This window comes from Loxodonta africana, chromosome 20 (genome assembly GCF_030014295.1).
Source record: "Loxodonta africana isolate mLoxAfr1 chromosome 20, mLoxAfr1.hap2, whole genome shotgun sequence".
In the NCBI taxonomy this organism is placed as follows: Eukaryota; Metazoa; Chordata; class Mammalia; order Proboscidea; family Elephantidae; genus Loxodonta; species Loxodonta africana.
This window is the reverse complement of record NC_087361.1, coordinates 17,225,416-17,251,429: the sequence shown is the minus strand read 5'-3', so window position 1 is coordinate 17,251,429 and position 26,014 is coordinate 17,225,416. Positions and strand designations below refer to the sequence as shown.

Here is a 26,014-nt window from a genome sequence, read left to right as displayed (position 1 = left end):
CTTCTATTTTGGATTTTTCTTTTTATGTTATATTTTAGCTGCTAGAAAAGCATCAAGGTCAAAGTGAAGAAAAAACTATTCTCTTAATATAACCATATGGGGGCTTATCCAGAACTGCTCGTATGAGTCTTAATTGTGGTTGATCCTTCATCTGTATCAATCGTGGTCATGTGCTAAGCTCAAGAAGGAAGTATTTTGTTGTTCAGCAGTTGCATCCGGAATGGTGGTGTAAAGCACTGGGGGAATGCAGTCCCTGGGCGGCACAAATGGTTATTGAGTTTAGCTGCTAATGGAAAGCTTTGAGATTTGAGCCCACCCAGAGGCCCCTTAGAAGAAAGGCCTGATGGTCTACTTCCGAAAACTCAGCCATTGAAAACCCTGTGGAACACAGTTCTACTCCAATACACATGGGGTTGCCAGGAGTTGGAATTTATTCAGTGGCACTTGGTTAGCTAGCTGTAAAGTGATATAATGATATATAGACGTGGTCCTTTTAGGGAAAGTGTAGAAATAAATGATGCTGGGATGGAGTTTTCCTTTGAGAAGTTCCAGACTACAAGGATGACACAGCACAGAACCTTGGTTCCTTTTATAGTTTTATCTTCCAACTGAATTCTACACACATGGTAATTCATCGTTTTTCAGAGCTGAAAAAACTTGGGAATTGAATGAGAGTGCTGTGAAAATGTCCAAGTCAGGTTAAAAGTTTTTATAAAATATATAAATATTAAATATCACATGCCTATATGTCAAAAGAAGCCCTGGTGGCACAGTGGTTAAGAGTTCTAGCTGCTAACCAAAAGGTCAGCAGTTCGAATCTACCAGACACTCCTTGGAAACCCTATGGGGCAGTTCTACTCTGTCCTATAGGGTCACTATGAATAGGAATAGACTCCACAGCACCAGGTTTGGTTTACTTTTTGATATGTCAAAAAGAAGCCCTGGTGGCACAGTAGTTAAGTGATAGCTCAGGACCAGGCAGTGTTTTGTCCTGTTGTACACAGATCGCTGTGAGTCAGGAATGACTAGACAGCACCTAACAACAACAACAATATGTCAAAACATGAAGACATACATGGCTTGAAAATTTAAAATTTGAGTAGTACTGCTGTGGGTGGGTACATAAGGTACATATATTTTATTTAATTTAAAAATATTTTATGACATATATAGCTTAAAAAGTCATCTCAAATTATCTAATGCAACATCTCTTACATGTGTATTAACCCAGTTGAAGATATCTGTTTTTGCTTCATCTCACTGTGAATTCACAATGCTGAGTGTACAGACGTGGATAAAATAAACCTCGCCAGCTCTATGAAGGCCTGTGTGAAGAATTATGAAGCAACTTCAATAAGAACAAAAGTGTTGTGTTACACTTTTTTTCTAAGGGAAACAGTAGTTCAATGAATTTAATCTGAGAAACAAGAATTGTTGGCAAAATAGCCCTTTTGAAGATTTAGTTGTGTGTGCACAAACCCGAGTATGACATTCGTGAGCACATTACTATGCTGTAAAGACGGGCAAAGTAGCAGAGTACAGCAGCCCTACTGCCAGATATAGAATAGCTGATTCACAAGAAACTGAATTTTGTATTCTCTTATGCTTTTGGAAAACTGAACATCCTTTCAAAAAATACTCTTGCACTTTAGTTCTTTTGTTCAAAAAAATTAAATCTTTATATTTCCTCAATACATAACCAATGAGCAGACTAAATAATTTTTTTCAACAATTTCAACATTTCACCATTTCTAAAAACAACAAAAATAGTGATATTATTTACTCAACTTGGCATACGTATGTATATATATACATATGTAAATATATACATATATAAATATATACATATATAATACATATATTGCGCATTCATACTTTCTATTCCCATTTTGAGATAAATGAATGAAATAGGCATTCTTTGTAATGTTGCTGCATAAATTCTTATCCTTGGAAGTAAAAGAGTTGTTTTTCTAAATTTGATATGAAGTTTGTTTCTAAATTTAGCATAATGAGGGAGAAAGTGAAGAGTACTTGAGAGGAAGCACAAAAACTAAAGCAAGCAGAAGAATGTTTAATTGTTCAATTTATTCATTCACCCCTTCACTCAGTCAAAAAATATTAACGGATGGGCCAATATAAATGTAGGCACTGGGGATTCAAAAATGAAAAGGATAAACTTGTTCACTGCTCTCACAAAGCTAATGAAAGGATCAGAAAACTAAATAAGATTACAGTATGGGATGATGTGTAAGGTTTAATGTGGTTCAAGGAGAAATACCCAAACAAGCTTGTGTCAAGGAAAGCTTCCCAAAGAAGTGAAGTCTTAAAGGAGACTTTAAGGTTAAGTTAAACTTGGCCATGAGAATGACACAGGTCAAGTTTGAGGGTGCTGGGGAGCATCTGTTCTCTCCTGGACAGAGTGAATAGCATGGTTGCAGGCCTAGAGATGAGTGGGACTGTAGATCTTTCTAGTAATTGAAAGAATTTTAGTATCCCTAGGACTGTGATTCTCAAACTGTGGGCCCTGGACCAGATGAATCAGCATCACTTGGGAACGCATTAGAAGTTTTCATTAGAGATTTCCAGCCCCCACTCTAGACCTACTGAATCTGAAACTCTGGGGTTGTAACCCAGCATTCTAGTTTAACAAGCTTTCCAGGTGATTCTGGTGATCACTCAAGTTTGAGAACCACTAGCTTGATCAGAGATTACAAGGGTAAGGTTTAGGAGCAGTGGTGGTAATGGGACAAAAATTAGAAGACCTTGAGTTGGAAGGGTAGGTGGGAGCCGGATTATGCAAGTCCATCCCTTATCTTGCTGGTGTTTCTGTTGTGTCCCACCGAGTCCGTTCCCACTCATGGTGACTCCATGTATTACACAGTAGAACTACCCGATAGGGTTTCCTAGACAGTAACTTTTATGGGAGCAGATCACCAAGTCTTTCCTCTCATGGAGCTGCTGATGAATTCGAACCTCCAACCTTTTGATTAGCAGCTGAACACCTAACCATTGCAACACCAAGGCTCTATATTTTGCTACTGAAACTAAACTCTTCCTGGCTTTTTATTTTGCTCCCAGTTATCTGTAGTTTTGGAGACAGGCAAGCTAGTCATAGCCAACTTCCCTATATTAACTTCTCTAGAGCCACTGCTCACACCTCTAATTATTTCCTCACTTTCATTTTACCCACACTAAAAATAAAACCATCCAGATATCTTTTTCATTGTCACTCCTATAACTGTCATAACTTCCAAATTCCCTAGAGATATTTTAGCCTCGAGAGTTCACCTACATAAAGTACTGGAAAGTTGGGAATTATTAATTTAAATTCTAACGCATGCTTGCTCTCTGCCAGCATGTAAGCCTGCATATCTCTCCTTGACAGTTCGTATTTGGTCTCGATTTTCAAGACACAGTGAAATTATGACCGGCTCACCAGAGCCTCCTGAGAAAACTGGAGCCAAGTCATCCCATCTCAAGCCTTCAGTGAAAATGGGTCAGTCTCAGGAGGCCTGAAAATTATATTATCTGGGAAACTTCATAGGCATAGATGTCATAGGGCTGAAAGTAAGGTTAGCAAAGCAAAGATAGACACCAACACTAATATGCCACACAAAGGCAGATTTATCCTTTTCCTGGATAAAAGTTGCATGGTTGTATGTTCTAACTGGTGAAGGTAAAATGATACATTCACATAGGCAACATAGCGTTGGGTCTTTTGGCTCATAAGGGTTCCCCTCTGAACTTTAATTCCTCATCAGTAAGATAAAGGGAATGGGCTAGTTTATCTTCTCTTCCTCTAAAAATGGTAAGCTTCCTAGTGAAGTGATTAAGGACATAGGCCAGACAATCCTGAGTTGGCATCCAAGTTCTGCCACTGGCCAGGTATTAGAATCTCAGGAAGATATTTAACCTATTTAAGCTTCAGTTGTCTCATCTGTGAACTATAAACTTATCCATTCATTTATACAGTGATTTGTTTCAACAAATACATGTGGTATACCACTCTGTACCAAGTGCTGTTCTGCCTGCTGGGGATACAGCAGAAATAGACAAAAAGCCCTGCTCAACTGGAGCTTATAGTCTAGAGAGAGGAGACAGACAATAAACAATAAAGAAAACATTTAGTATGTCAGGTGGTACAGAGTTGCAGTGTGTTGCCCAGATCCCTGTTCAGCACCCAGATACTCATTCTCTCAGCTAGTGGGATTTCTGACTGCTGAAGGCTCATAGCTGAATTCCTCCTCAGACATTGCACCTAGCCAAAAGAAGCTGCATCCCCCCAGGTCATGACCCATTCCAAGGGACAGTCAGAATCCAAGACTGGTCAATGTATGATAAAAAGACCCAGCCTCCATGCTTCAACTCTGAAGGCCCGTCGCAGCTCCAGACCAGAACTCCCTGGGAAGAGCTGAGGTCTTTGTAGCTGCCATCACAGTTCAACTGTTTCTTTCCATTTCTGGTTTCCTCACACCTCTGTATCTATGCTGAGGGCACTCCTCAATAAACCTACTACATGCAAAGCACCATTACAGAATCTGTGTTCCAGGAAACCCTATAAACACAGATGATGAGAGGTTCTCTCGAGAAAGGTAAACCCAAGAAGGAGGATAGAGACTATCTGCCTCTTAATGTGAGAGAAGTGTTAGCACATTGTCTGACACGCATAACACATGATCATTATTGTTAACTATAATCCTAATTATTACTTTAAGCTGGGAAGCTGGCAAAAACTTCATGGAGAGGGCCTTAACCTTGGCTTTGAAAAAAAAGAAAGATGAGGTAAATAAATAGATAAAACTGCCCAGTAAGGTTTTCAAGGAGCGTCTGGTGGATTCAAACTGCCGATCTTTTGGTTAGTAACCAAGCTCTTAACCATCATGCTGGGGCTTCTGTATATATATGTATGTGTGTGTATATATGTATGTATATATATTTGTGTGTGTGTGTGTGTGTATTTACAGAAAGAAGAAAATTTTTTAGGATAACAATTGATTTGTGCAATTAAATGTGGCAAATATTTCAAAGATAGACAGCTAAAGAGAACACATGAAGAGTAATTTGGGTTAAAAGCACAAGTTTTGGACTTAACCCTGAATTTAAATCTTGACTCTATCACTAGATATTAGACTTTGGGCAAGTCAGTTAACCTCTCTCCTCGGTTTCCACATCTGGAAAATGGAAATAATACCGCATACTTTCTAGGGTTCTTATGAGGATGCAATAACTCAATGCATGTAAAGGACTTATCAGAGTATCTAGTTCTCATGTGGCTAGAGCTCAGTAAATGTTGGCTATTAATTACTGATATTACTGCTATTAATTTCCAACCTTAAATTTCCATTTTAGCAACTCAAAATTTTATTTAAAAAACAAAACAATATTCTGTATCATACCAACATTCTTTCACTCTCTTCTTGACATAGACACCCTACTGTAGCAATGAAGTCATTCTTTTATTCTTCTCCTTGACATTTATTTTTCATAACTATTAGCTTACTTTGGGCATATCATCAGGAAAGACCAATAGCTAGAAAAGGACATCATGTTGGGTAAAGTACAGGGCCAATGAAAATGAAGGAAAATCTCAATGAGGAGGGCTGACACAATGGCCATAACAATGGCCTCAGACATACCAATGATCATGAAGCTGGGGCAGGACTGGGCAACATTTCACCCTGTTATACATAAAGTCGCCATGATTTGGAGCCAACTTGATGGCAACCAACAAGAAGGTTTACCATTGAGATTAGTTGGCAAGCCTTGGTGTTAGTTTTTGTTCAATTTTTATAGGTGACATGTAAGTACAAGTGGAATTACCCAAGATGTGTTGACCTCCCTGGGCTTAAGCACGAGAGAACTGGACTCAGCTATAGAATCTCAGCACTTGAACTTCCAAGATAGATGTTACCCAGCACAGTAGGGAAGTAGAGGGCCTCCATTAAGCCCATTTCAATAACATCACCTTGTGGACCCAGAACCACTGTCCTTCCTGTTTCTATGGTAATCAAATTCTTTAAGGGTTGGGACACTTTAAATAGTGCTTAAAACACAAATGGTCAGTGCAAACAGAAAATGTAACATAGTGGTTAGTAGCCCAAACTGCGTAACTAGATGATCTGTGCTTATATTCTGGCTCCACCACTGCTAGTTGTGTGACCTTGGGCAAGTTAATTAACCTCTCTGTGCCTCAGATTCTCCATCTAGAAAATGGAGATAATAATACTACTGTCTCATATGATTGTTTCAAGGATTAAATAAGCTAATACATATGAAATGTTTAGAACTATGTCTGGTACATTTAAGCACTCTAGAAGTGTTTGTTATTATAATAACAATAATTACTACTTTTCTTTCGAGGGAGGCTCCTTCATTGAGTCTCCAATAAGATTTTTTTAACTGCCTGTGCTGTGAAGCAGCTGCCATTTATCACCATAAAGAAGAAGAAAGAAAAAAAAATGAAGAAGAAGAATGTAATTCTTGCAAAATAATAATAATAATAACTGCCTTAGGAAACCCTCTGTGGAACCCTTTTCAGTTTTCAGTGGAAATGAATAATCTTATGTACACATAGCCACCTACCCTGCTATGCATTTTTAAAAATTAATTATCTAACTGATTTCCTTGCCCAGAAATAAGCAATCCAAAGAACAGCAAATCTAGCTGTATATTTAAAGCTATATTTTGGCTCACAGTAAATATTAGTTATGCCATTGTTTAATGAAAAGAAACACAGAATATCTTGTTTGGGAAAGAATTTTATTTTTCTCAATTACTGGGTAGATACAGGCTTCAGAATGCTTGAACTTTTATAAAATCACATTTTTACCTCGAGTAGCAATTGAAAAGAGAGCTGCTCCTTTCTTTCCCAAGTTATTCCCAGTTGTCTTGCAGAACCATGTAGCACCAAGTGGGGACACACCAGGAAACTGAGGGTTATCTAATTATACCTTTAGCACAATTTTCTTTCTTCTGTCAAGTTCTATACTGCAGTCTTTTGAATCCTTCTAAATCTTTGACAGCTAATTCCTGTCCATCAGAGACCCACTTCTCACTGTTTGTATTTATGTATCTGAGAAACAGCTCCTTTTTATATCTAGCTAGCTGTCTTTCTGTCATTTTCTCTCTTTCATCCTGCTTAAGTGTCCACTGGGATGATAGATTTCAAAATGCATTAAATAAAAGAATGCAGTTAAGATTTTGAATTCAACACCCATGGTGATTAACAAAAGACAGTTATGTACCTTTACAATTGCTTCCAACTTGAGTTCAGCAATACCTTTAAGGGTTGTAAAAGTATATTATTCATGATCACACTCTACCCTGCCCCTAGAATTATTAAAGAAACCAGCTAAGATAAATCTAATGAGTTTTTGTAAAAAAATAAACAAATAAAACACTTCTTCTGCACGTGAAATTGTGCTCATGTCACCATTTTTTCCGAAGCATATACTGTTCAACATGAAGGGAGAAATACTTTCCTGAAAAGAAAGGCAACACGTGAGTAAACAAGAAGTTGATGAGTTTATTCTACCTTTAAATTGATCAGTGACACCTAGAAGTCTCTAAAGCCTGAGGACTTATATAAGGAAAGATAAGGCATAGTCCATGAATGCAAAGGTAGTTGAGGGAGTCTCATCTACACTCTCAGCCTAAGACTTCCTAAAGCTTATACACTGTGGGAATTGGGAAATTAGGGCAGGTAAAGAATGGCAAAGCAGGTGAAGAATGGCAAAGATTGATCTTCTCAATCTTCAAAAGGGAAGCAGCATAGAAAAACTCACTTGAAGCTAGATATATGCACCTCCAATACCAAAAGGAAAAAAAAAATGCTTGCAAATTATTTTCATATGTTTTACAAGAGGGTGTTGTTGTTATCTGCCATCTAGTTGATTCGGACTCATGGAGACCGCATGTGTGCAGAGTAGAACAGCTCCATAGAGTTTTCAAGGCTGTGACCTTTTGGAAGGATGGCAATGACTTGATTACAGTTTTTGTTAATCATCCAAAATCATTTTTTCAAGAGAACCCTCTCAAATACACACACACACACACACACACATATAAAATCTAAGTCATTAACATCACTCACTAGAGATAAGAGAGAGCTGCAAGGGTAGTCAAATCTCATGGTCCAGGAAAAAGCTAAGTGCCTTAAGCACTAAGTAGCAGAACATTTCCCATATACATGCTAACATATCTAAATTGCCCTTAATTTTTATAGTGGTGCATTCTCAGCAAGCTTGATTAAGTAAACAGAGGAATGTTGATTTTTATTTGCGTTTCTCTTCTCCCAAGAATGTTTGAGACTGTTGAAAAACACTACAAAATGATTAATAAATTAGAGCAAGAAATAGAAAGTTAGATCCCTAAAATCAAGAGGGAACAAAATTTCATTTTGATAATTATTACTACAGATGCACCACATATGTTCCATCTCTGCCTCTGAGATTTCTGGCAGCCAGAGAATAGAGAAGTTATCAGGCTTTCATAATATGAAGCACAAATGCCTCAGGAAAGATGTATAGGGGGTGTTGAGGATAATGGCCTCAAAAAAAGTTTTTTCAACAAATGCTCTTTTTTTTTTTGGTTTTTACCCTTCCCCCCCCCCCCCCAACCAATATGGTGTTTTCTAACAGTAACCTTTGAAAGAAGCACATCCAATATAAGCATCACTGAGAGATGGTGATTTTTCCATGGCGGGAGTGAGGGAAGGGAGAAAGGAAGGTTATTTAATACATCCCTTGCATTTGGCCTTCAGGGGAGAAAATATAACTAGGAAATAAGTGAAAAGACTCACTCTAACTTTCTTTTCTAAATATGTCTTCTTTTACTCAGGAACTAAAAATTAGAACGTCTTAAGACCCTCTCATTGTAGATATTGAAACACCATGATCACAGAAAGCAATGCTCTTTGGTGGTTACCAGAGATGGAAGAGAGAGGGAGATGGAACCACTTTCTAAATAATAGACACTTCATTATTTTTGGTGATGGGAAAGGTAATATCAAATATGAGTGAAATCTGTACAATTCGACCAAGGAATGTGATGGCAGTAAGAAGTACATAAGAATAAGAGATGATTTTGGTAAATGCTATAACTTACAATTTTGCAACAGTAATAACAACCAAAAATATGTGTGTGGTTACATAGGTAGATATGTATACATAAATGTGTAGAGGAAAGCTCCTGTAAATATATGGGTGTACATGTATAGGTGTATTTGTAGGCATGTATATTCATATACCTATAATAAAGTGCATGAGGGCACAGTTACAGATACTTCCTAGACATAACCAAATACCTCTTGGGATTGGTTTACTGGGATTGTAGGCTTAGGACCATAGTCTCGTGGGACAATTCAGTCAATTGGCATTATGTAGTCCATAAATATAATGTTCTACACCCAAGTTTGGTGAGTAGTGTCTGTGGTCTTAAAAACTCGTGAGCAACCACCTAAGATACAACTATTGGTCTCTAATAAGAGAGCAAAAGAAAAAGAAGGAAACCAAAGACTCAGGGAAGAAACTAGTCTGCAGGAATAATAGCCCACACAACCACAGCCTCATCTATCCTGAGACTAGAAGAACTAGGTGGTGCCCAGCTACTACCACTGACTGCTCTCACAATGCATTGTCCTGAAAACAATAGGAGAAAATGTAGACCAAAACTCAAATTCCTAAAAAAGGTCAGAGTTACTGGACTGGTAGAGACTAGAGGAACTCTGAGACTATTGCCCTAAGATACCCTTTAAACTTGGAACTGAAGCTACTCCCAGAGATCAACTTTCAGCCAAATAACAGATTGGTTCATAAACAATATCATCCATGAGTACCATCCTCCTTTAAGTAATCATCTGTATGAAACCAAACAGTCAATATTTTTATCCTAAACCAAAGATGAGAAGTTAAAGGAAGGGCACAGAAGCTACATCAATGGAAACAGACCAACCAGAATGGAAATAATGAGAATGCCGACACATTGTGAAAAATGTAACCGATGTCACTGAAGAGTATGTATAGAAATTGTTAAATGGAAACCGAATTTGCTGTGTACACTTTCACCAAAACACAATAAAATATTATTTAAAAAAAAAAGAATTAAATCTAAAAAAAGCTTTTGCAATAAAATGTCATGAAAAGGTCTCAAAAATAGACACACATAAATATATTGGAAAGTCTTCAGATATTCTAGTATATAAACTTCCCTATTCTAAGAAAAAAAGCAAGAAATAAAAATAAACACCATGATCTAGGTTAAGAAAACACAACAATGTTCCAGGTGCCACCACAGTAGAAAAATGGGAGTAAAGCTAGGCTTCAAAAAGGATTGAAGCAAGAAACTGGAAAGCTCTTAGAAACAAAGGCAACCATCCTTTTTCTTGGTCCATACTATCACTCGGCTTTCTCCAAAGACTAGCTTTATCTGTACCTATGTTCATTTAGGAAAAACTATTCATCTCCCTCATGGCTTGCAAATACATTTCCTTTGCTTTCAGCCATACTCCAAAATATTCAAACTGACTGTGGATTATAATTTCAAATTCCTAGACAAGAGAATCTGGTTGGCACAGTTTAGGTCAAGTCTCCATCCGTAATTTAGTTCATATGACTTGGAGCCAAAGACCAAGTGAACAAACTGCCAAGGGTAGAGGGGGGCAATTTTCAGATACAGGGATGAACAGATACCCCGGAAGATTCCTACCGGGAATTTTGAAGTTAGTCTTCAAGAAGGTCTTAGAATGTGGATTTTCTATTTTCATACTGGTGATTCAAAATGCTTTGAAAATCAAGTGAAGAGACACAGAAACCCTTCTATTATAAAAGCCCAGAAGCCCCACAAATATTTTTGCCCAGGTAAAGATAAATCCTCCCCACATTTACACTGAAATGGGCTGCAGACAAAGCAAAGATTATCCTTGGGAAACAGATTTGAACCCGCTCCCACGATTAGACATACTCTAGATTGAAAGCTTAGAGTTCCACACCACAGGATACCGTGAAAAAGATAATTCTGGCGTGGAAATTGTTAAAAGCAGGTGTTCCAAGTCATCAAAAAAAAAAAAAAAAAGCCTGAGGAGTGATGCTGTTATGGAAAAAGTTATATTGAGCTGCATAGTTCTGCAGCATGCTTTCCAGGACAAGCTATGGAGAAAGTCTGCTTGTACAAAATGGAATGTGCTGTCTTGTTGTGTAGCATTTTGATCAATTGCCTTTGTCTGTCTAAGAAAACGGTTTTAGTTTTGATAAAGTGATGACACGTAGTTCTTTATGGCAGCTGTAGGAGAGCAGAGTTATTTGTATCTTGAAATCAGTTCTAGTTGTTGAAGATTAAGTCCATACCATCAGCAGGTAGGAACAGACTTATCTTTCTACCTACCAAGATGGCAAATACCCAATTTGTCTACAATCAGCATCATATTATGAAAATATTAGTTTAAAAGAAACATAAATAAAGTACAACTTTGTTTTACATTACATGAAATTTTGAATGGGTATGTAAGGAAACTTTCCCCATTTGTTAATTTTTTCAGGGATATTTACTCTCACATTTGCAAAATCATTAATACTAAGCCTCACTTTTGCGTTAATACCACTTGGCCCCCAGGCAATGAAGTCAAATTTAATGAAAGATCAATATATTCCCCAATCTTATTTTCCTGAAAATGATAGTAGTGAGTAGTAGAGAAATATTATACCTAAAACCCTCTTACTTCTAATGCAAGATATTTAACTTGGAGACCTCACACATGGTTTTAGGAGAAGCATGACATAAATAATTGAGGAGACACTGAGAAAATTGATGAAGTTATAGTCTTGTGGTAACCATAGGGTTGGCCCTATTAAAAATAGAGTGGAACCTCTTTGAATCTCTCCAGAAATGATCATCATGATTGGCTAGATGTTACTTGAGATAAATAGCTTGGTGTTATTCAGAACAAGCTTCAAGCAATGATCCAAAACTTTCTTTAGAACTTCTTCACTTTGAGGAGACGATCAAATGAGTTTTGGCAGAAGCAGTAGCAGGTCCCTGTTAGATGCCTAGCATCTAAATTACTTCAGGCAATATGTTTGGATCCACAAGCTAAAATAAATCGGCCCCCACCATTGATGCTTCCATAAACGCTTCTATTGAAGCCATTTAAGGGGAAACTGTAAACTCACACGTACTTCATCACTAACTGAAAATTAAGTAAAGGCCTTGCACAGAAATTTACTTAGCACCAGTATTTTGGTGGTAATGAGTTTATAATTAACCAAAAAAACCAAACCCACTGCTGTCGAGTTGATTCCTACTCATAGTGACCCTACAGGACAGAGTAGAGCTACCCCATAGAGTTTCCAAGGAGAGCCTGGCGGATTCAAACTGCCGACCTCTTGGTTAGCAGCCATAGCACTTAACCACTACACCACCAGGGTTCCCGAGTTTATAATTAGGTGGGTTTAAATTAGGAGATTTTTCCACATTCTAATTTTAACACATTGCCTAGCTAAACTTGTCAGAAATGTTGTTGGTTCATTTGTTTTTATTGTTGGTTTGTTTGTTTTTGCATCCATACAGTTTTTATTAAATCAATACGTGAGATCCATTAAATAAGGATAGACAGGACTGCTTGCCCCCTGAATCTATCACGCTATTAAAGCCAAAAACAAAAACAAATTGGAATCTCTCCTGTCAAAGTATTTGATATTCCGTACATAACAAAAGTTCATTTGATAAAAGTAAATGGTACCCCTCTCCATTTCACCTTATCCATCCTGTTCCAGAGCAAACAGACTCGGGAGGCTGAGTGCAGCATCCTAATGAAAATAGTAAATTTAGATAGAAAATAGTAAAGCAAAATAATAAACAATAAGAAGTTACAAATACCCAGTTTATAAATGTAAAGACCGCTTTACCCTCCTTTCCCTGCTATTGGAAAATACATATGGATAAATATGGCTAAATTCTTTCATGTTTGATTTATTACATTAAACAGGACTCTCAATTTCAAGAGAAAAAAACCCAGCTAACTTAATAAAAAAGAAGCGTTTTACTGGCTCGCTTAACAGAAATGTGATGGGATAATGTGAGATTCAGGCAAAAATCCAGGCTCTCCAACAATGTCCTTAGGAATTTCTCAGCCTCAGTTCTGCTTTATTCTCTGTTGGCTTCATCTTCAAGTTTGCAAGAGTTCGTATCTCCAGTAAAAATTCCAGTTCTGGGTTAACTCAACTCTTCATTTCCTCTACTTCTGCACCTGAGTATTCATTGTAACCTGAGGAAAATGTAAGCATCCTGGCTTAGTTTCTTAGTGCAGCAATACCACAAGTGGTTGCCTTTAAGAAACAGATTTTTTTTTTTTTCCTCACAGTTTAGGAGGCCAGAAGTCCGAGTTGAGGATACCGGCTCTAGGGGAAGGCTTTCTCTCTCTCTCTGTTAGCTATAGGGGAAGGTCTTTGTCTCTTTTCTGCTTCTGTGTCCTGGTTCCTTGGAGATCTCATGTGGCACAGAGTCTGTCTTCCCCCATCTGTGCATTCTTTCTTCTGTTCCTGATCTGCTCTATTATATGTCAAAAGTGATTGGCTTAAGACACACCCTACACTGATATGACCTTATTAACATAACAAAGAAAACCCTATTTTCAAATGATTATATCCACAGGAATACTTGTTGAAAAAACTCATTGCCATCAAGCCTATGCTAACTCATAGCAACCCTATAGGACAGAGTAGGACTACCCCTTAGGGTTTCCAAAGGTTTCTTTACAAAAGCAGACTGCCACATCTTTCTCTAGTGGAGCAGCTGGTGGGTTCAAACCACCAACAGTTCTGTTAGCAGCTGAGCAGTTAACCACTGTGCCACCGGGCTCCTTATGCACTGGTATAGAGGTTAGTATTAACAACATATATTTGGGGGGGATGCAATTCAATCAATAGCACATCTTGGCTGATTTAATTAAATTTCATGTTCTATCCCTTGCATATCTCTCCAATATCCTATTCTGGCCTCTTGACCTATATGTCTCAGACACCTCAAATGACATATAAACAGTTCCTCCATTCTATTTGTGATGTGATTTCTTCAAACCAGAATGCCACACTATCTACTCATCACTTCAGTAATGTGCAGATTTCTCCTAATCGTTCCAGATTGAGCCCAAGAGTCACCTCTTCCGTACGCCTTCCTTCACTTTTTCCTACACGCTTTGCTTTGACTCGTACACACACCTCTTTTTTATCAACAATTTTACTACATTACAATTAAGGTTCTCATATATATATCTCCCACTGAAAAGAAACTTCTATGAGGACAGGAAACCATGCTTTGTTTTCTTTGTTTCCCCAAGCGGTATCACGCACTAAATGGTGAAAATTTGTGTTGTTTTTGAATGAGTAAATGAGCTAATGGGTAAAAATTTCCTTAAGAAATTTTCTAGAACTTTTTAAATGCTTTTAAATCAGGATTATGTTCTTTAAATCTTGTTCCTATGAAAAATAGATTATTTACAAATAAATCTTTTTTATAAACCTTATGAAATTTGTGATCTCTAATGGCTCTTCATTTAATTGCAAAGCTATTTACCTCAAACTACAATAAATGTTACACTAAGAAACTATAAATCCAAGTACATAGATATGCCTATCAATATGCAAGTACCCAATATTAATAGTATGCCGTATGTTCAATAGTATTTGAAATTGAACATTATTGGCTCCAGGGCAGTGATTTCATGGCATTTATGAAATTTTTAAGAAAATTCTATTCTACGCTGGATCTCTAAAGGGGAGTGGGGGGAGAACAAAAAACAATTTAAGATGTATATATGAATACATAAGTATTTCTATTGCAAAAAAAAAAAAAGTTCTCCAAATACTATCTCAATCGCAAGTTAACAATGTATAACATAGACAATTACAAACTAAATCTTTGACCTTTAGAATGTTGACAATAGGTTCAGGCATTTGAATGCCTCGGTCACTTTTCTTTGTTCCTTGATATTTGCCACATGAAGCTTGCCTGCGGCAAGGCATCCTGACTGTTCATTAATGCACACAAGAATCTCTTTAAAAAATGAAATAAGAAAGACACAAAGTGTTTTGTCACACTGCACCACCTGCCTCTGCTTCTGCCTCTCCATCAGGTTGTACCAGTCACACATTTTCCAACCATCCCTGTGTCATTTGCCATTTTTCTCTGACAATTAAATTAAGGTCCCTAAGAAGAATGAATCTTGGATCTTCTGTGTCCCAGTGTAGCCACAATTTGATGCACTGAATTGCATTGTTTCTGGAGAAGTAACAGAGCAGTGGAAGAAGGCACAGCTGTGACATTCTAAAAAAGTGCAGTCCCATCTAAGGTCTCTCCTTCAGCAGAAATGACCCGTGAGGTTTGTTTCTACACAGCTGAGAATTCAGCAACTGGCTTACTTGAGAGGAAAAGAGAATCTCTTGCCATTCTCCTTTTATTTCAAATCTTAAAGATTTTTTTCTTGTTGGTAGATGGCATCAAATACTGAATGAGTGTAAAAGAAAAGATGTTAATACAATACCATGCTGATGTCTTTTTCTCTAAATACATACTTTATGTAAAGCATAGGCAGGAATATTTGAAAAAGATTTTTAATTCGCAATTTTTTCCATTAATTTGTCTCTGAAAATAGTAAATTCCACAATACAAATGTGTAAGTGATCATTTATGAAACAAGAACGTTTTTGAGATTAACATTGCCACATAGATCAAATGAGAAAACTTTGTACTTTAGCCATGGACATTTTATTCTAATATCTAGAATGTGTTTTTTTTTTTTTTTTAATCTCTTCCTCATGAACAATATACATTTATTAATACCTATACTGTATAAAAGGAACCCTGGGTGCACAGCGGTTAAGTGCTTGGCTGCTAACAGGAAGGCCAGCGGTTGGAACTCACTAGTCGCTCATGGGGAGAAAAATATGGCAGTCTGCTTCAACAAAGATTTACAGCTTTGGAAACCCTATGGGGCAGTTCTACCCTGTCCTATATGGTCACTATGAGTAGGAATGAACTTGACAGCGATAGATATACAGTTTTACAAGGAGCCGTGGTGGTGCTGTGGTTAAAACACTTAACTGCTAGCCTAAAGGTTGGAGGTTTGAACCCACCAGCCACTCCTCGGGAGAAAGATGTGGCTGTCTGCTTCAATAAAGATTTACAGCTTTAGAAACCCTACGGGGCAGTTCTACTCTGTCCTATAGGATTGAAATGAGTCAGAATCCACTCGACAGCAGTAGGGTTTTATATACTGTTTTATGGAGTCTCTGGGTGGTACAATTGGTTAATGTGCTTGGAAGAAAAGCCTGGCAAACTACTTCCAAAAAATCAGCCATTGAAAACTCTATGGAGAATAGTTCTACTCTGACACACATGGGGTTGCCATGGTCAGAGTCAACTGGATGGGAACTGACTTACTGGTATACCCTTTTATGACTTGGAAATCAATAGACATGTCTGAAGTGAGAGTGTGCGGCATAGACGCTCTTATGTAAACAATGTGTTCTTTCTTAAGTGAATATCTGTCAGATATCTCTTCTGAGGATTTTTTTTTCTGTCTTGCTTGCCCTTGTTCAGCTGTATTCCACATAATTGAGGTTGCCAACTAGCTGAATTCAAATAACTGTGATGAGTACCTAAATTAAGAAAATAGTGAGGGGACTGGAGAGAATGGGGATGATTTAAGAAATACTTAAAAGGTAGAAATGACAGGATTAATGGGCAACTGAAAGGCAAAGGAGAGAATTGGGTGAGGGCCAAGTCCCAGTTTCGTGCTTAGACATCTCTGAGTATGGTGTCCCCACCGAGATGGGATGATTTTACTCTCTAGGCAGCAGGGAAGACTGAGTATTTTTTAATATTACTTTGAAAAATAATTATCTGGCCACATAATATGGGATGGATTGGGAAGAGATTGGAAAAGCAACCTAATAGAAAATGATAAAACTAATCTAGTCATGTGGGGCTGAAGCCTAAAATGTGGCTGTACGGTGGTAATAGAGACAAAATAATTTAAGACATGATGAAATAATTAACTGTGGATGTGGAGTAGGAGGGAAAGGTAAAATCAAAGGTGACCCCACACTTTCAAATCCAGGTAGCCAAGAGGAAACCAACATCATCTACAAAGTCACAAGATGGTGGTTTCTAGCAGAAATGTTTGCTCAGCTTTTATCTGTATCTGACATCCTTATATCTCTGTAAACAGATTAATCTCCATTATATATAGTTAGATCTTCATATTTTTGCCTCACTCTTATAAGGTTAAGCCATTTGTGAATACCGTATCTGATCTGAGAGGAGAATTTTTTTTCTCTGAGAAAAAAAATGCTATGAATTTCCTGTATTGATTGCCAGAAAACCATAGGATTAATTTATTGGATACTGTCAATCCACTTCTTCGTTGAGATTTGTACTGTGCAAGTATGACTGAAATTTATGTATAACTGACTTTGGTATTAAAGATATATATTTTGGTGAAGTTATAAGACAATATCATTTGAAATTTTTCCATTCCATTCAGGATTTGGAGTCATAAGTAAAGCATATGAATAAATGCATCCCACCATTTATTTCACTGGGGAGCATTTTAAGAAATATTTTACTCTCAAAAAAGCATATATTGTTGTCTTCAGTAACTTTAAAAAGATGTTCATAACAGAAAAGAGTTAACTTTAAAAAGCTATTCCACAGAAAATGACACAGAATACAAATAACAGATTTTACTTTGAAATGTAAATATAAACTAGAATAATCTTGATTACAGACAGACAAAATCATGTGCCTGCAAAGAAGAAAATTCTTTGGTTAAAAATAGCTAAATTGCTTTTCTCTCACTTTCCTAAAGACACGAAATCTGTTTTTTTAATCCTTTTTTTTTTTTCCTCAAGTATTTGGACTCCAAGTAGAGAACTTCACTTTTTTTCTCTTTAAATAGAAAGAACTAAAGCAAATGTCACTTAATAATGTCATCTGAACTGTATCAGTCACTGGCTAGGTGCTAAGTCCTTGCTCAGTAACAATTTTGCAACTCTTTTTGGATAATTGCTTCCTCTTAAGGAAGTGTACTTCTTTCGAAACCATAAAATGAAATATGTCATTTTAATAGACTTACCTTTTCTAAGAATACAACCTCATTCCATTAAGCAAAGGAACATTTTCCAATCAGCTAGTCACAAATAAATCTTATTTCCTACTGTGGATTTTATCGTGCTTCTTTTAAGGACAAGTTTGCTCTCTATGATATTATGTATGTGAAAAAATTATACATACATTTTTCCTACAAAACTAATTAGAAATAAGCTTTTTTTTAGCTTTTTCTCAGGGTTTAAGAATGAATAGATAATAGTAATAAAAACAAGTTTTCACAGCAGAGGAATACGTAGCTACATAGGCAGTCCCCAGATTATAAACGAATTCCGTTTCCTAAATCTGTCTTTAAATCGGATTTGTACGTAAGTCGAAACAGGTGTGGTTCATATCTAACTTCAGTTAGTCAAAGTTTGTCTTAGTATATAGTGTATAGCATACCTTTCTAAGCATAAAAAAATTAAAGAAACCCTCCCAGATACACTAAAACATCTTCAACATAATAATACAGTAACAGTAATAATATTCTGATGAGTGTTGCAAAGTAGCACCCATTTGTTATTGCGAACCATTGCGAACACCTCACATTTTTAATATAATAGACTATGTGAGTTGGTTTGTAACTACGGGTTGTATGTAAGTTGGACATTCATAACCTGTGGACTGCCTATACTGTACTTATGAAATCTATTCGATAGATGATTTTAGGTTTGTTTGTTCATTTGTTTGTCTAAGTGTCTGTTTAAATAAATCTAGTCGGTAAGGCCTCTAGCCAAGGAATCCCTCCTCCTCTTCCAATTCCTTCTCCTCTGTATCTTATTCCTTCCCCTCTCCTCTTCCTCCTCTACCTTCTCCTTCTTCATCTTCAGCACAATTTATTTTCCCAACTGCCCTGTCTACTGACTCACTACCAGAAACTACTTGTTCTCATCCAGAGCACCCTGCAGTTTCCTTTTGGTAACAATCTTTACACTTGTAATTATTTATTCAGTATTTGTCTCCCCCACTGAACTGTAAATCCATGAGGACAGGAACTGTCTGTTACACTCATCATTATGTGCTTGGTATCTACTGCAGTGCCTGGCATGTAATAGGTACTCAATAAATACTTTATGAACAAACTAATAAATTCTTAACCTTAGATTCACATTGCTAAACTTAATCTACTAAACCTGATTAAATGCAGAAATCTGTACTTTCTAGTAAGTATGCCTTCCAAGAAGACTTGTCTCCAAACACACAGGATAATTGGATTCTTCTGATTAAATTAGTGTTGGGTAGACTTTTTTCACATACATAGTATAGCTACACTAAGGGTAAATTTTCGTTACGTACAAAGGGGAGGACGGCGATATGGATTACCCCTAGATTAATCTAACATTTTCTTATCAGAATCTTCCAATGCAAATTATTGTTTAATCCAATCACTGAACAAATATTTATTGAGCTACTCTCATGTATTAGGGGCCCTAGTTGGGTCAGTGGTTAAGCATTTGGCTTCAAACCAAAATGTTGGCAGTTCAAATCCACCAGCTGCTCCTTGGAAACCCAATGGGGCAGTTCTACTCTGTCATATAGGGCCACGATGAATCAGAATCAACTTGATGGCAATGGGTTTGGTTTTTTATCATGTATTAGGCTTTGTATTTTGGATATCATAGAGAATAAAGTACCCTGCCCTCACAGAATTTGTAGTCTAATTGAAAAGACAGGTTAGAAAAAAAGAATGTCAATAAAACATGATAAATTCTATAGTGGGAGTAGTATAATGATTGATGGGAGCATGTATCTAGGTACCTAGCCAAATGTACAGCCAGAAAAAGCTTTTTAAATGATGTAATGTTCATGAAGGAGGAGTGAATGGGAATTGACCAGGAGAGGGAAAACTTGCCTCATTCAAGGCACTAGGTGAAACTCAACATGGTTAGAAAATGATAAGGGATGAATCTGTAGACATTCTATAGACATATGCCAGAGCCTTTTGTAGAGAGCCTTGTTAACAAAGTGAAGGGTCTTTGACTTTATCCTGAGATTAAGTCAGAGATCTCTGATTGACTGATACAACTATGAGGCAGAAGGAGGCAGAAATCATCCCTGTCCAAGACCAAGAGCTGCAGTACAGGTCCTGACCGTTCCTTGTATCTCCATAGAGGAAATCTTGTTCTTTCCAATATTCAGTTAAAAGATAACACAATAACTTAGTGTAATTTCTCTGAAAGGTTGTGACAAGAATATTTAATTCGATATCCTCATTTTACAGACAACCATCACCTGAGTCTTCATCAAGTAGTAATCTTTTTTGCTGGTGAAGCTCCTTGCCTCAATGTTGATGGCTGCTGAATGATCAGGGTGGTCGTTGAAGAAGGTTGGAATGGCTGTGGCAATTTCTTAAAATAAGACAAGAATAAAGCTGGCTGCATTGATTGACTCTTCCTTCATGAAAGATTTCTCTGTAGCGCATGATGATGTTTGATAGTATTTTACCCACAGTAGAACTCCTTTCAAAACTGGAGTCAATCCTCTCAAAATCTGTTACTGCTTCATCAACTAAGTTTATGTAATATTCTAAATTCTTCTATTGCAATTTCAACAATGCTCACAGCATCTTCACCGGGAGTAGATTCTATCTCAAGAAACCTTTTTTTTTTGCTCATCCATAAGAAGCAACTCCTTATCCGTTAAAGTTTTATCATGACATTGCAACAATTCAGTCACATCTTCAAGCTTCATTTCTAATTCTAGCTCTCTTGCTATTTCCACCACATCTGCAGTTACTCCTACTGAAGTCTTGAACCACTCAAAGTCATCTGTGGGGGTTGGAATCAACTTCTTGCAAACTCCTGTTAATGTTGATATTTTGATCGCCTCCCATAAATCAAAAATGTTCTTAATGGCATCTAGAATGGTGAATCCTTTTCAAAAGGTTTTCAGTTTACTTTGCCCAGGTCCATCAGAGGAATCACTAGCTATGGCAGCTATAGCCTTACAAAATGTATTTCTTAAATAATAAAACTTGGAAGTGGAGGCTACTCCTTAACCCATGGGCTGCAGAATGGAAGCTGTGATAGCAGGCATGAAAATATTTATCTCCTTGTACAGCTCCATCAGAACTCTTGGTGCACTGTCAATGAGCAGTAATATTTTGAAAGGAATCTTTTTTTTCCTGAGCAGTAGGTCTCAACAATGGGCTTAAAATATTCGGTAAACCATGTTGTAAACAGATGTGCTGTCATCCAGGCTTTTTTGTGCTATTTACAGAACACAGGCAGAATAGATTTAGTATAACTCTTAAAGGCCCTGGGATTTTCAGAATGGCAAATGAGCATTGGCTTCAACTTAAAGTCACCAGCTGAGTTAGCCCCTAACAAGAGAGTCAGCCTGCCCTTTGAAGCTTTGAACCCAGGCATTGACTTCTCTTTAGCTATGAAAATCCTAGATGACATCTTCTTCCAATATAAGGCTGTTTCGTCTACACTGAAAATCTGTTGTTTAGTGTAGCCCCGTTCATCAGTTATCTTAGCTACATCTTCTGGGTAATTTGCTGCAGCTTCTTAAAAAAAAAAAAAAGTTTTTTTTAACTTTTTTTCTGCATCAGTACTTGCACCTTGCACCTTTATGTTATGGAGATAGCTTCTTTCCTTAAAACTCATGAACCAAGCTTTGTTAGCTTCAAATTTTTCTTTTGCAGCTTCCTCACCTCTCTCAGCCTTCATAGAATTGAAGAGAGTTAGAGCATTGCTCTGGATTAAGCTTTGGCTTAAAGGAATGTTGTGGCTGATTTGATCTTCTACCCAGACCACTAAAATTTTCTCCATTTCCACAATAAGGCTGTTTCACCTTCTTATCATTCACGTGTTCACAGGAGTAGCACTTTTAATTTTCTTCAAGAACTTTTCCTTTGCATTCACAACTTGGCTGTTTGGTGCAAGAGGCCTAGCTTTTGGGTTGTCTCAGCTTTCTATATGCCTTCCTCACTAAGCTTAATTATTTCTAGCTTTTGATTTAAAGTGAGAGACGTGTGACTCTTCCTTTCACTTGAATGCTAAGAGGCCACTGTAGGGTTATTAACTGGTCTGATTTCAATATTCTTGTGTCTCAGGGAATAGGGAGGACTAAGGAGAAGGAGAGAGAGAGGAGAACAGCTGGTTGGTGGAGCAGTCAGAACACACACATTTATCAATTAAGTTTGCCATCTCATGGGATGGTTCATGGCACCCCAAAACAATTACAATAGTAACATCAAAGATTACTGATCATAGGTAACCATAATAGATATAAAAATAATGAAAAATTTTCAAATATTACTAGAATTACCAAAACATGACACAGAGAAACAAAGTGAGCACATGCTGTTGGAAAAATGGCACTGAAAGACTTGCTTAACACAAGGTTACCACAAACCTTCAACTTGTAAAAAACACAATATCTATGAAGTGCGATGAAGCAAAGCCCAATGAAATGAGGTATGCCTGTACTTATATGTTTTCTTCTCCACAAAGGAGTCTTTAGGACTCCTAGTAGAGATTTAAAAAACAATTCTCCGAGAATATACATTCTTCCAAGTGCCACAAACTTAAAGTCCTGTTACCCAATTAAAATTTTAGTTCAAGCAAATCTCATAAATGTATAGTCAAAAGTATGCAAAAGGAGATATATTATTAAAATTAACAGTTAACCAAATAGTTATTTTAGTCAAACAGCACAATTTTCTTTAAATAATCTGAGATTCAGAAAGTACCCAACTGCGTAAACTTCTCCTCCATCTGAAATTGGGATATATGGTCTTGATAAATTACCAGCTACCTGACTACTGTGAAAATGTACGCCACAAGTTCAAAACTCTCATACTATATTAGTTTACAAATAGAGCAGTTGCTAAGTAAATTATGTCTTCTTTTTATGTGCCATCTTCGTCTTCAAGAAAAATGTTGTTCTCTCTAACAGCTATCCCTTGTAATTTGTTATCCAATAGTTTTCAATGGAAAAATGTGACATTTTAAAGCACAACATTAATTCTGATGATATCAGAGCTATTTTGAAGATTAGGAAATCCAGGGAGGACCTAATTGAAAAACTTCCGTACATTATTTACTAGATAAAAATGAACTATTTAACTTGTCTCTGAAGTAGTGAAAATGCTTTTTCTTTAGTGTTTTAATATTAGGGAGAATATATTTTCTCATTTGTTTTAATATAGCTGTGTAAGCTGTGATTAACCTCTAGTCCTTGGAAAATGGTGCAGGCTCTGTTCAAAATATAGCTGAGCAGCCTGTTCCGCTCTTAAACATAACAAACACCATAATACAACGTATTTTCCCCTATTTGAAACAGGCGATTGAGAGCTTGGCATGACTAATGCCATAGTGATGCTCTAAGTAATCTCTAGACATTTTTTAATTGCACCAGCTGCACCGGTCTCTTCCAGAGGGGTGCGGAGCTATCTCAGCTCCTGTGGCCTTGGTGTCTCTTCTCCTTTCTTTGTTCTCTTGAGAAAGGGCCTTCAACCTGCAAACCGACAAGGTTTTCTTTCTTGCTCCCTATCTCAGCCACAGTGGACTTGGCAAAACAGCCCCACTAGCCGAGAGATTCTAATGAGAGTTTTTCAGCCTGTTATAAATATACTGATTAGAGTCCAAGGTGCCTGACATGTTTATCTTTAGTTTAATAAAGAGTTTTTGTAGTTGTTTTGTGATGTATAAGACCATCTGCGGACTACATGCTCAAAACCTTAGGTAACCGTGATCTTTCCCATATAAAACCCTCCCATCAACCCGTTAGGGCAGACAGAATTTGGGAAAAATTTAACCCCCTCCGTCTCTTGAATACCGGTATTCATTAAAGCCTTCTTACTACTTACCTCCTCCTGTCTCAGTATTGGCTTTGCGACAGGTGGCTCGAATCCGCAATTTGCAGTAACATCTCTGCACAGGTTATGAGTTAAACTCAATGTTGTAATAGATGACTTGAAAATATCTCGATTCAATCATAGCACCTAAAATTTAATTCCAAGGTTTAATAAATTTCTCTTACTGAAAATTGAACATAAGTGACTTTTGTTTCTGTTTACATTTAAATTCTTAAAATGCCTTCTAAATGTTGTAACTGGTTTCTCACTGACTCGGCAATAGCATTTAAGGTTCAGATATTGCCTAGTAGACCTGTCATTTTTATGAGGATGCTATTACTCTGGATATAAATTTTCACATAGTATACTCGATTCCCAGGAAAACATTACTTCTGTGGAAGCCTTAAAGTACTCAGGTTTAATAAATTATTATTGTAGAGAATTAAGTGGCTTGCTTTTTGGTTATATAAAAAAGAAAAATTCTTTGAATTCAATGTGCTTCCTACAACCAATGAGATTAATAGGTATTCTTTATGTATAGTAATCAAAATAAAAATAATCAAGCTTTATTCAGGTTAAAGGATATTGAAGGGACTAATTGGTTTAATATTTTAAGATGCTGATAATTGAATGAATTATTACAGTGGGGTATAACGTAGAAAGAAAAAATGAAACAGAAACCTGTATGTCTGAATTCTGGTTATAGCCCTGTGTGAGCCTGACTAGTTCTTTAACTTCTCTGGAATTCAATTTCCTTACTTCTGTTATTAAGAGATTGCCCATTCCACCCAATAAAATATTTGATTCAAATTTCAGAACTACATAAAATGTAAAGCATAATAAATTAATTGAACTAATGTATTTTAAAATATTCCTGGAAGATTAGTAAGACCTACAGTCTATGCAATTGTAAGATATGATTTTGTCAATAAAAAATTAGTATGTTGTTAAAATATGTTATCTAGTCTTTTCGTTAAAGGAAGGAAGTTTTTAAATCACATTTATTTAATTACTGTCAGCGAAAACATCCAAGCACCTACTATCCATACCCTCATGCTGTGGGGATTCATAACTTTAAGGTGTGAATTAAGCTCTGTGTAATACAAAGGCGTTCTTAAAATGACATATACAACAGTCTTTCCACAAAACCCATATGTAAAGCCTGGTCTGATGCCCAGAGTGTTTAAGAGGAATTAAAATAAGCAATTACATAAAACAAAATCCTTTGGTCCAGCTGCTGATTTAATTTTGCAGTGCATACTTAATCTTAAAATGTGGGATTCTAGGAGTTCATCTTTTTAATTGATATTTTTGTAACAAAGAAAAAAGGGTTATGCTGTTGCCTATGACCTCAACTCTCCAATCCTTCGGTTAAGCTCATGTATTTTCAGTTTGCTTCCTATGTACTGAAATAAAGGTTAAATATGCTGTATTGTTGGTAACCATTACCGTATTTCCAATCACGTAGTAAGTTGTAATACAGCTTGGTAGTGAACTGTCAACCACAGAAGTTGTAATGTGGTGTCTGTGTTTCAGCTTCTGACATGACCGCGGAACAGGGGCAGATTCTCGTGATAGCCACGGCAGCGGTTGGAGGGTTCACTCTCCTGGTCATCCTCACTTTGTTCTTCTTAATCACTGGGAGGTAACTGAAGCATACTCAATCATTTCCAAGATATTTTAATAAATTATTTCATACACTGTGTATTTAACCGATAGGTCAGCATTTTGAACTCACCAGCTGCCCCATGGGGGAAAAATATGACAGTCTACTTCCATAAAGATTTATAGACTTGGAAACCCAATGGGTCAGCTCTACTCTGTCCTATAGGGTCGCTGAGTCGGAATAGACTTGATGGCAATGGGTGTGCGTATTTAAATGTTTTAAATGCAACAAAGCACACCTGAGAGAGAGAGGAGAGAAACTTTCCTCTGACAGTGAACTTTATATGGGAACATAACCACCATGGCTAGTTACCTGTATCAATATGTCCCTGAATATAGAAGCATTCAAAGACTTGATAAGAGCAGTTTGAAAACTGTAATGATAAATATATATCCAATAAA

The 26,014-nt window shown here is 36.9% G+C and overlaps 1 protein-coding gene across 1 annotated transcript in view; it reads left to right on the top strand.

Annotated features, from left to right (window-relative positions):
- The window catches only part of EPHA6 (EPH receptor A6), a 1,103,076-nt gene that overhangs the window by 770,652 nt on the left and 306,410 nt on the right, over window positions 1-26,014 (top strand). Inside the window, 1 exon segment of the mRNA XM_003410340.3 lies at window positions 25,484-25,592. Within this exon segment, the coding sequence (XP_003410388.1) occupies window positions 25,484-25,592 (109 nt within the window).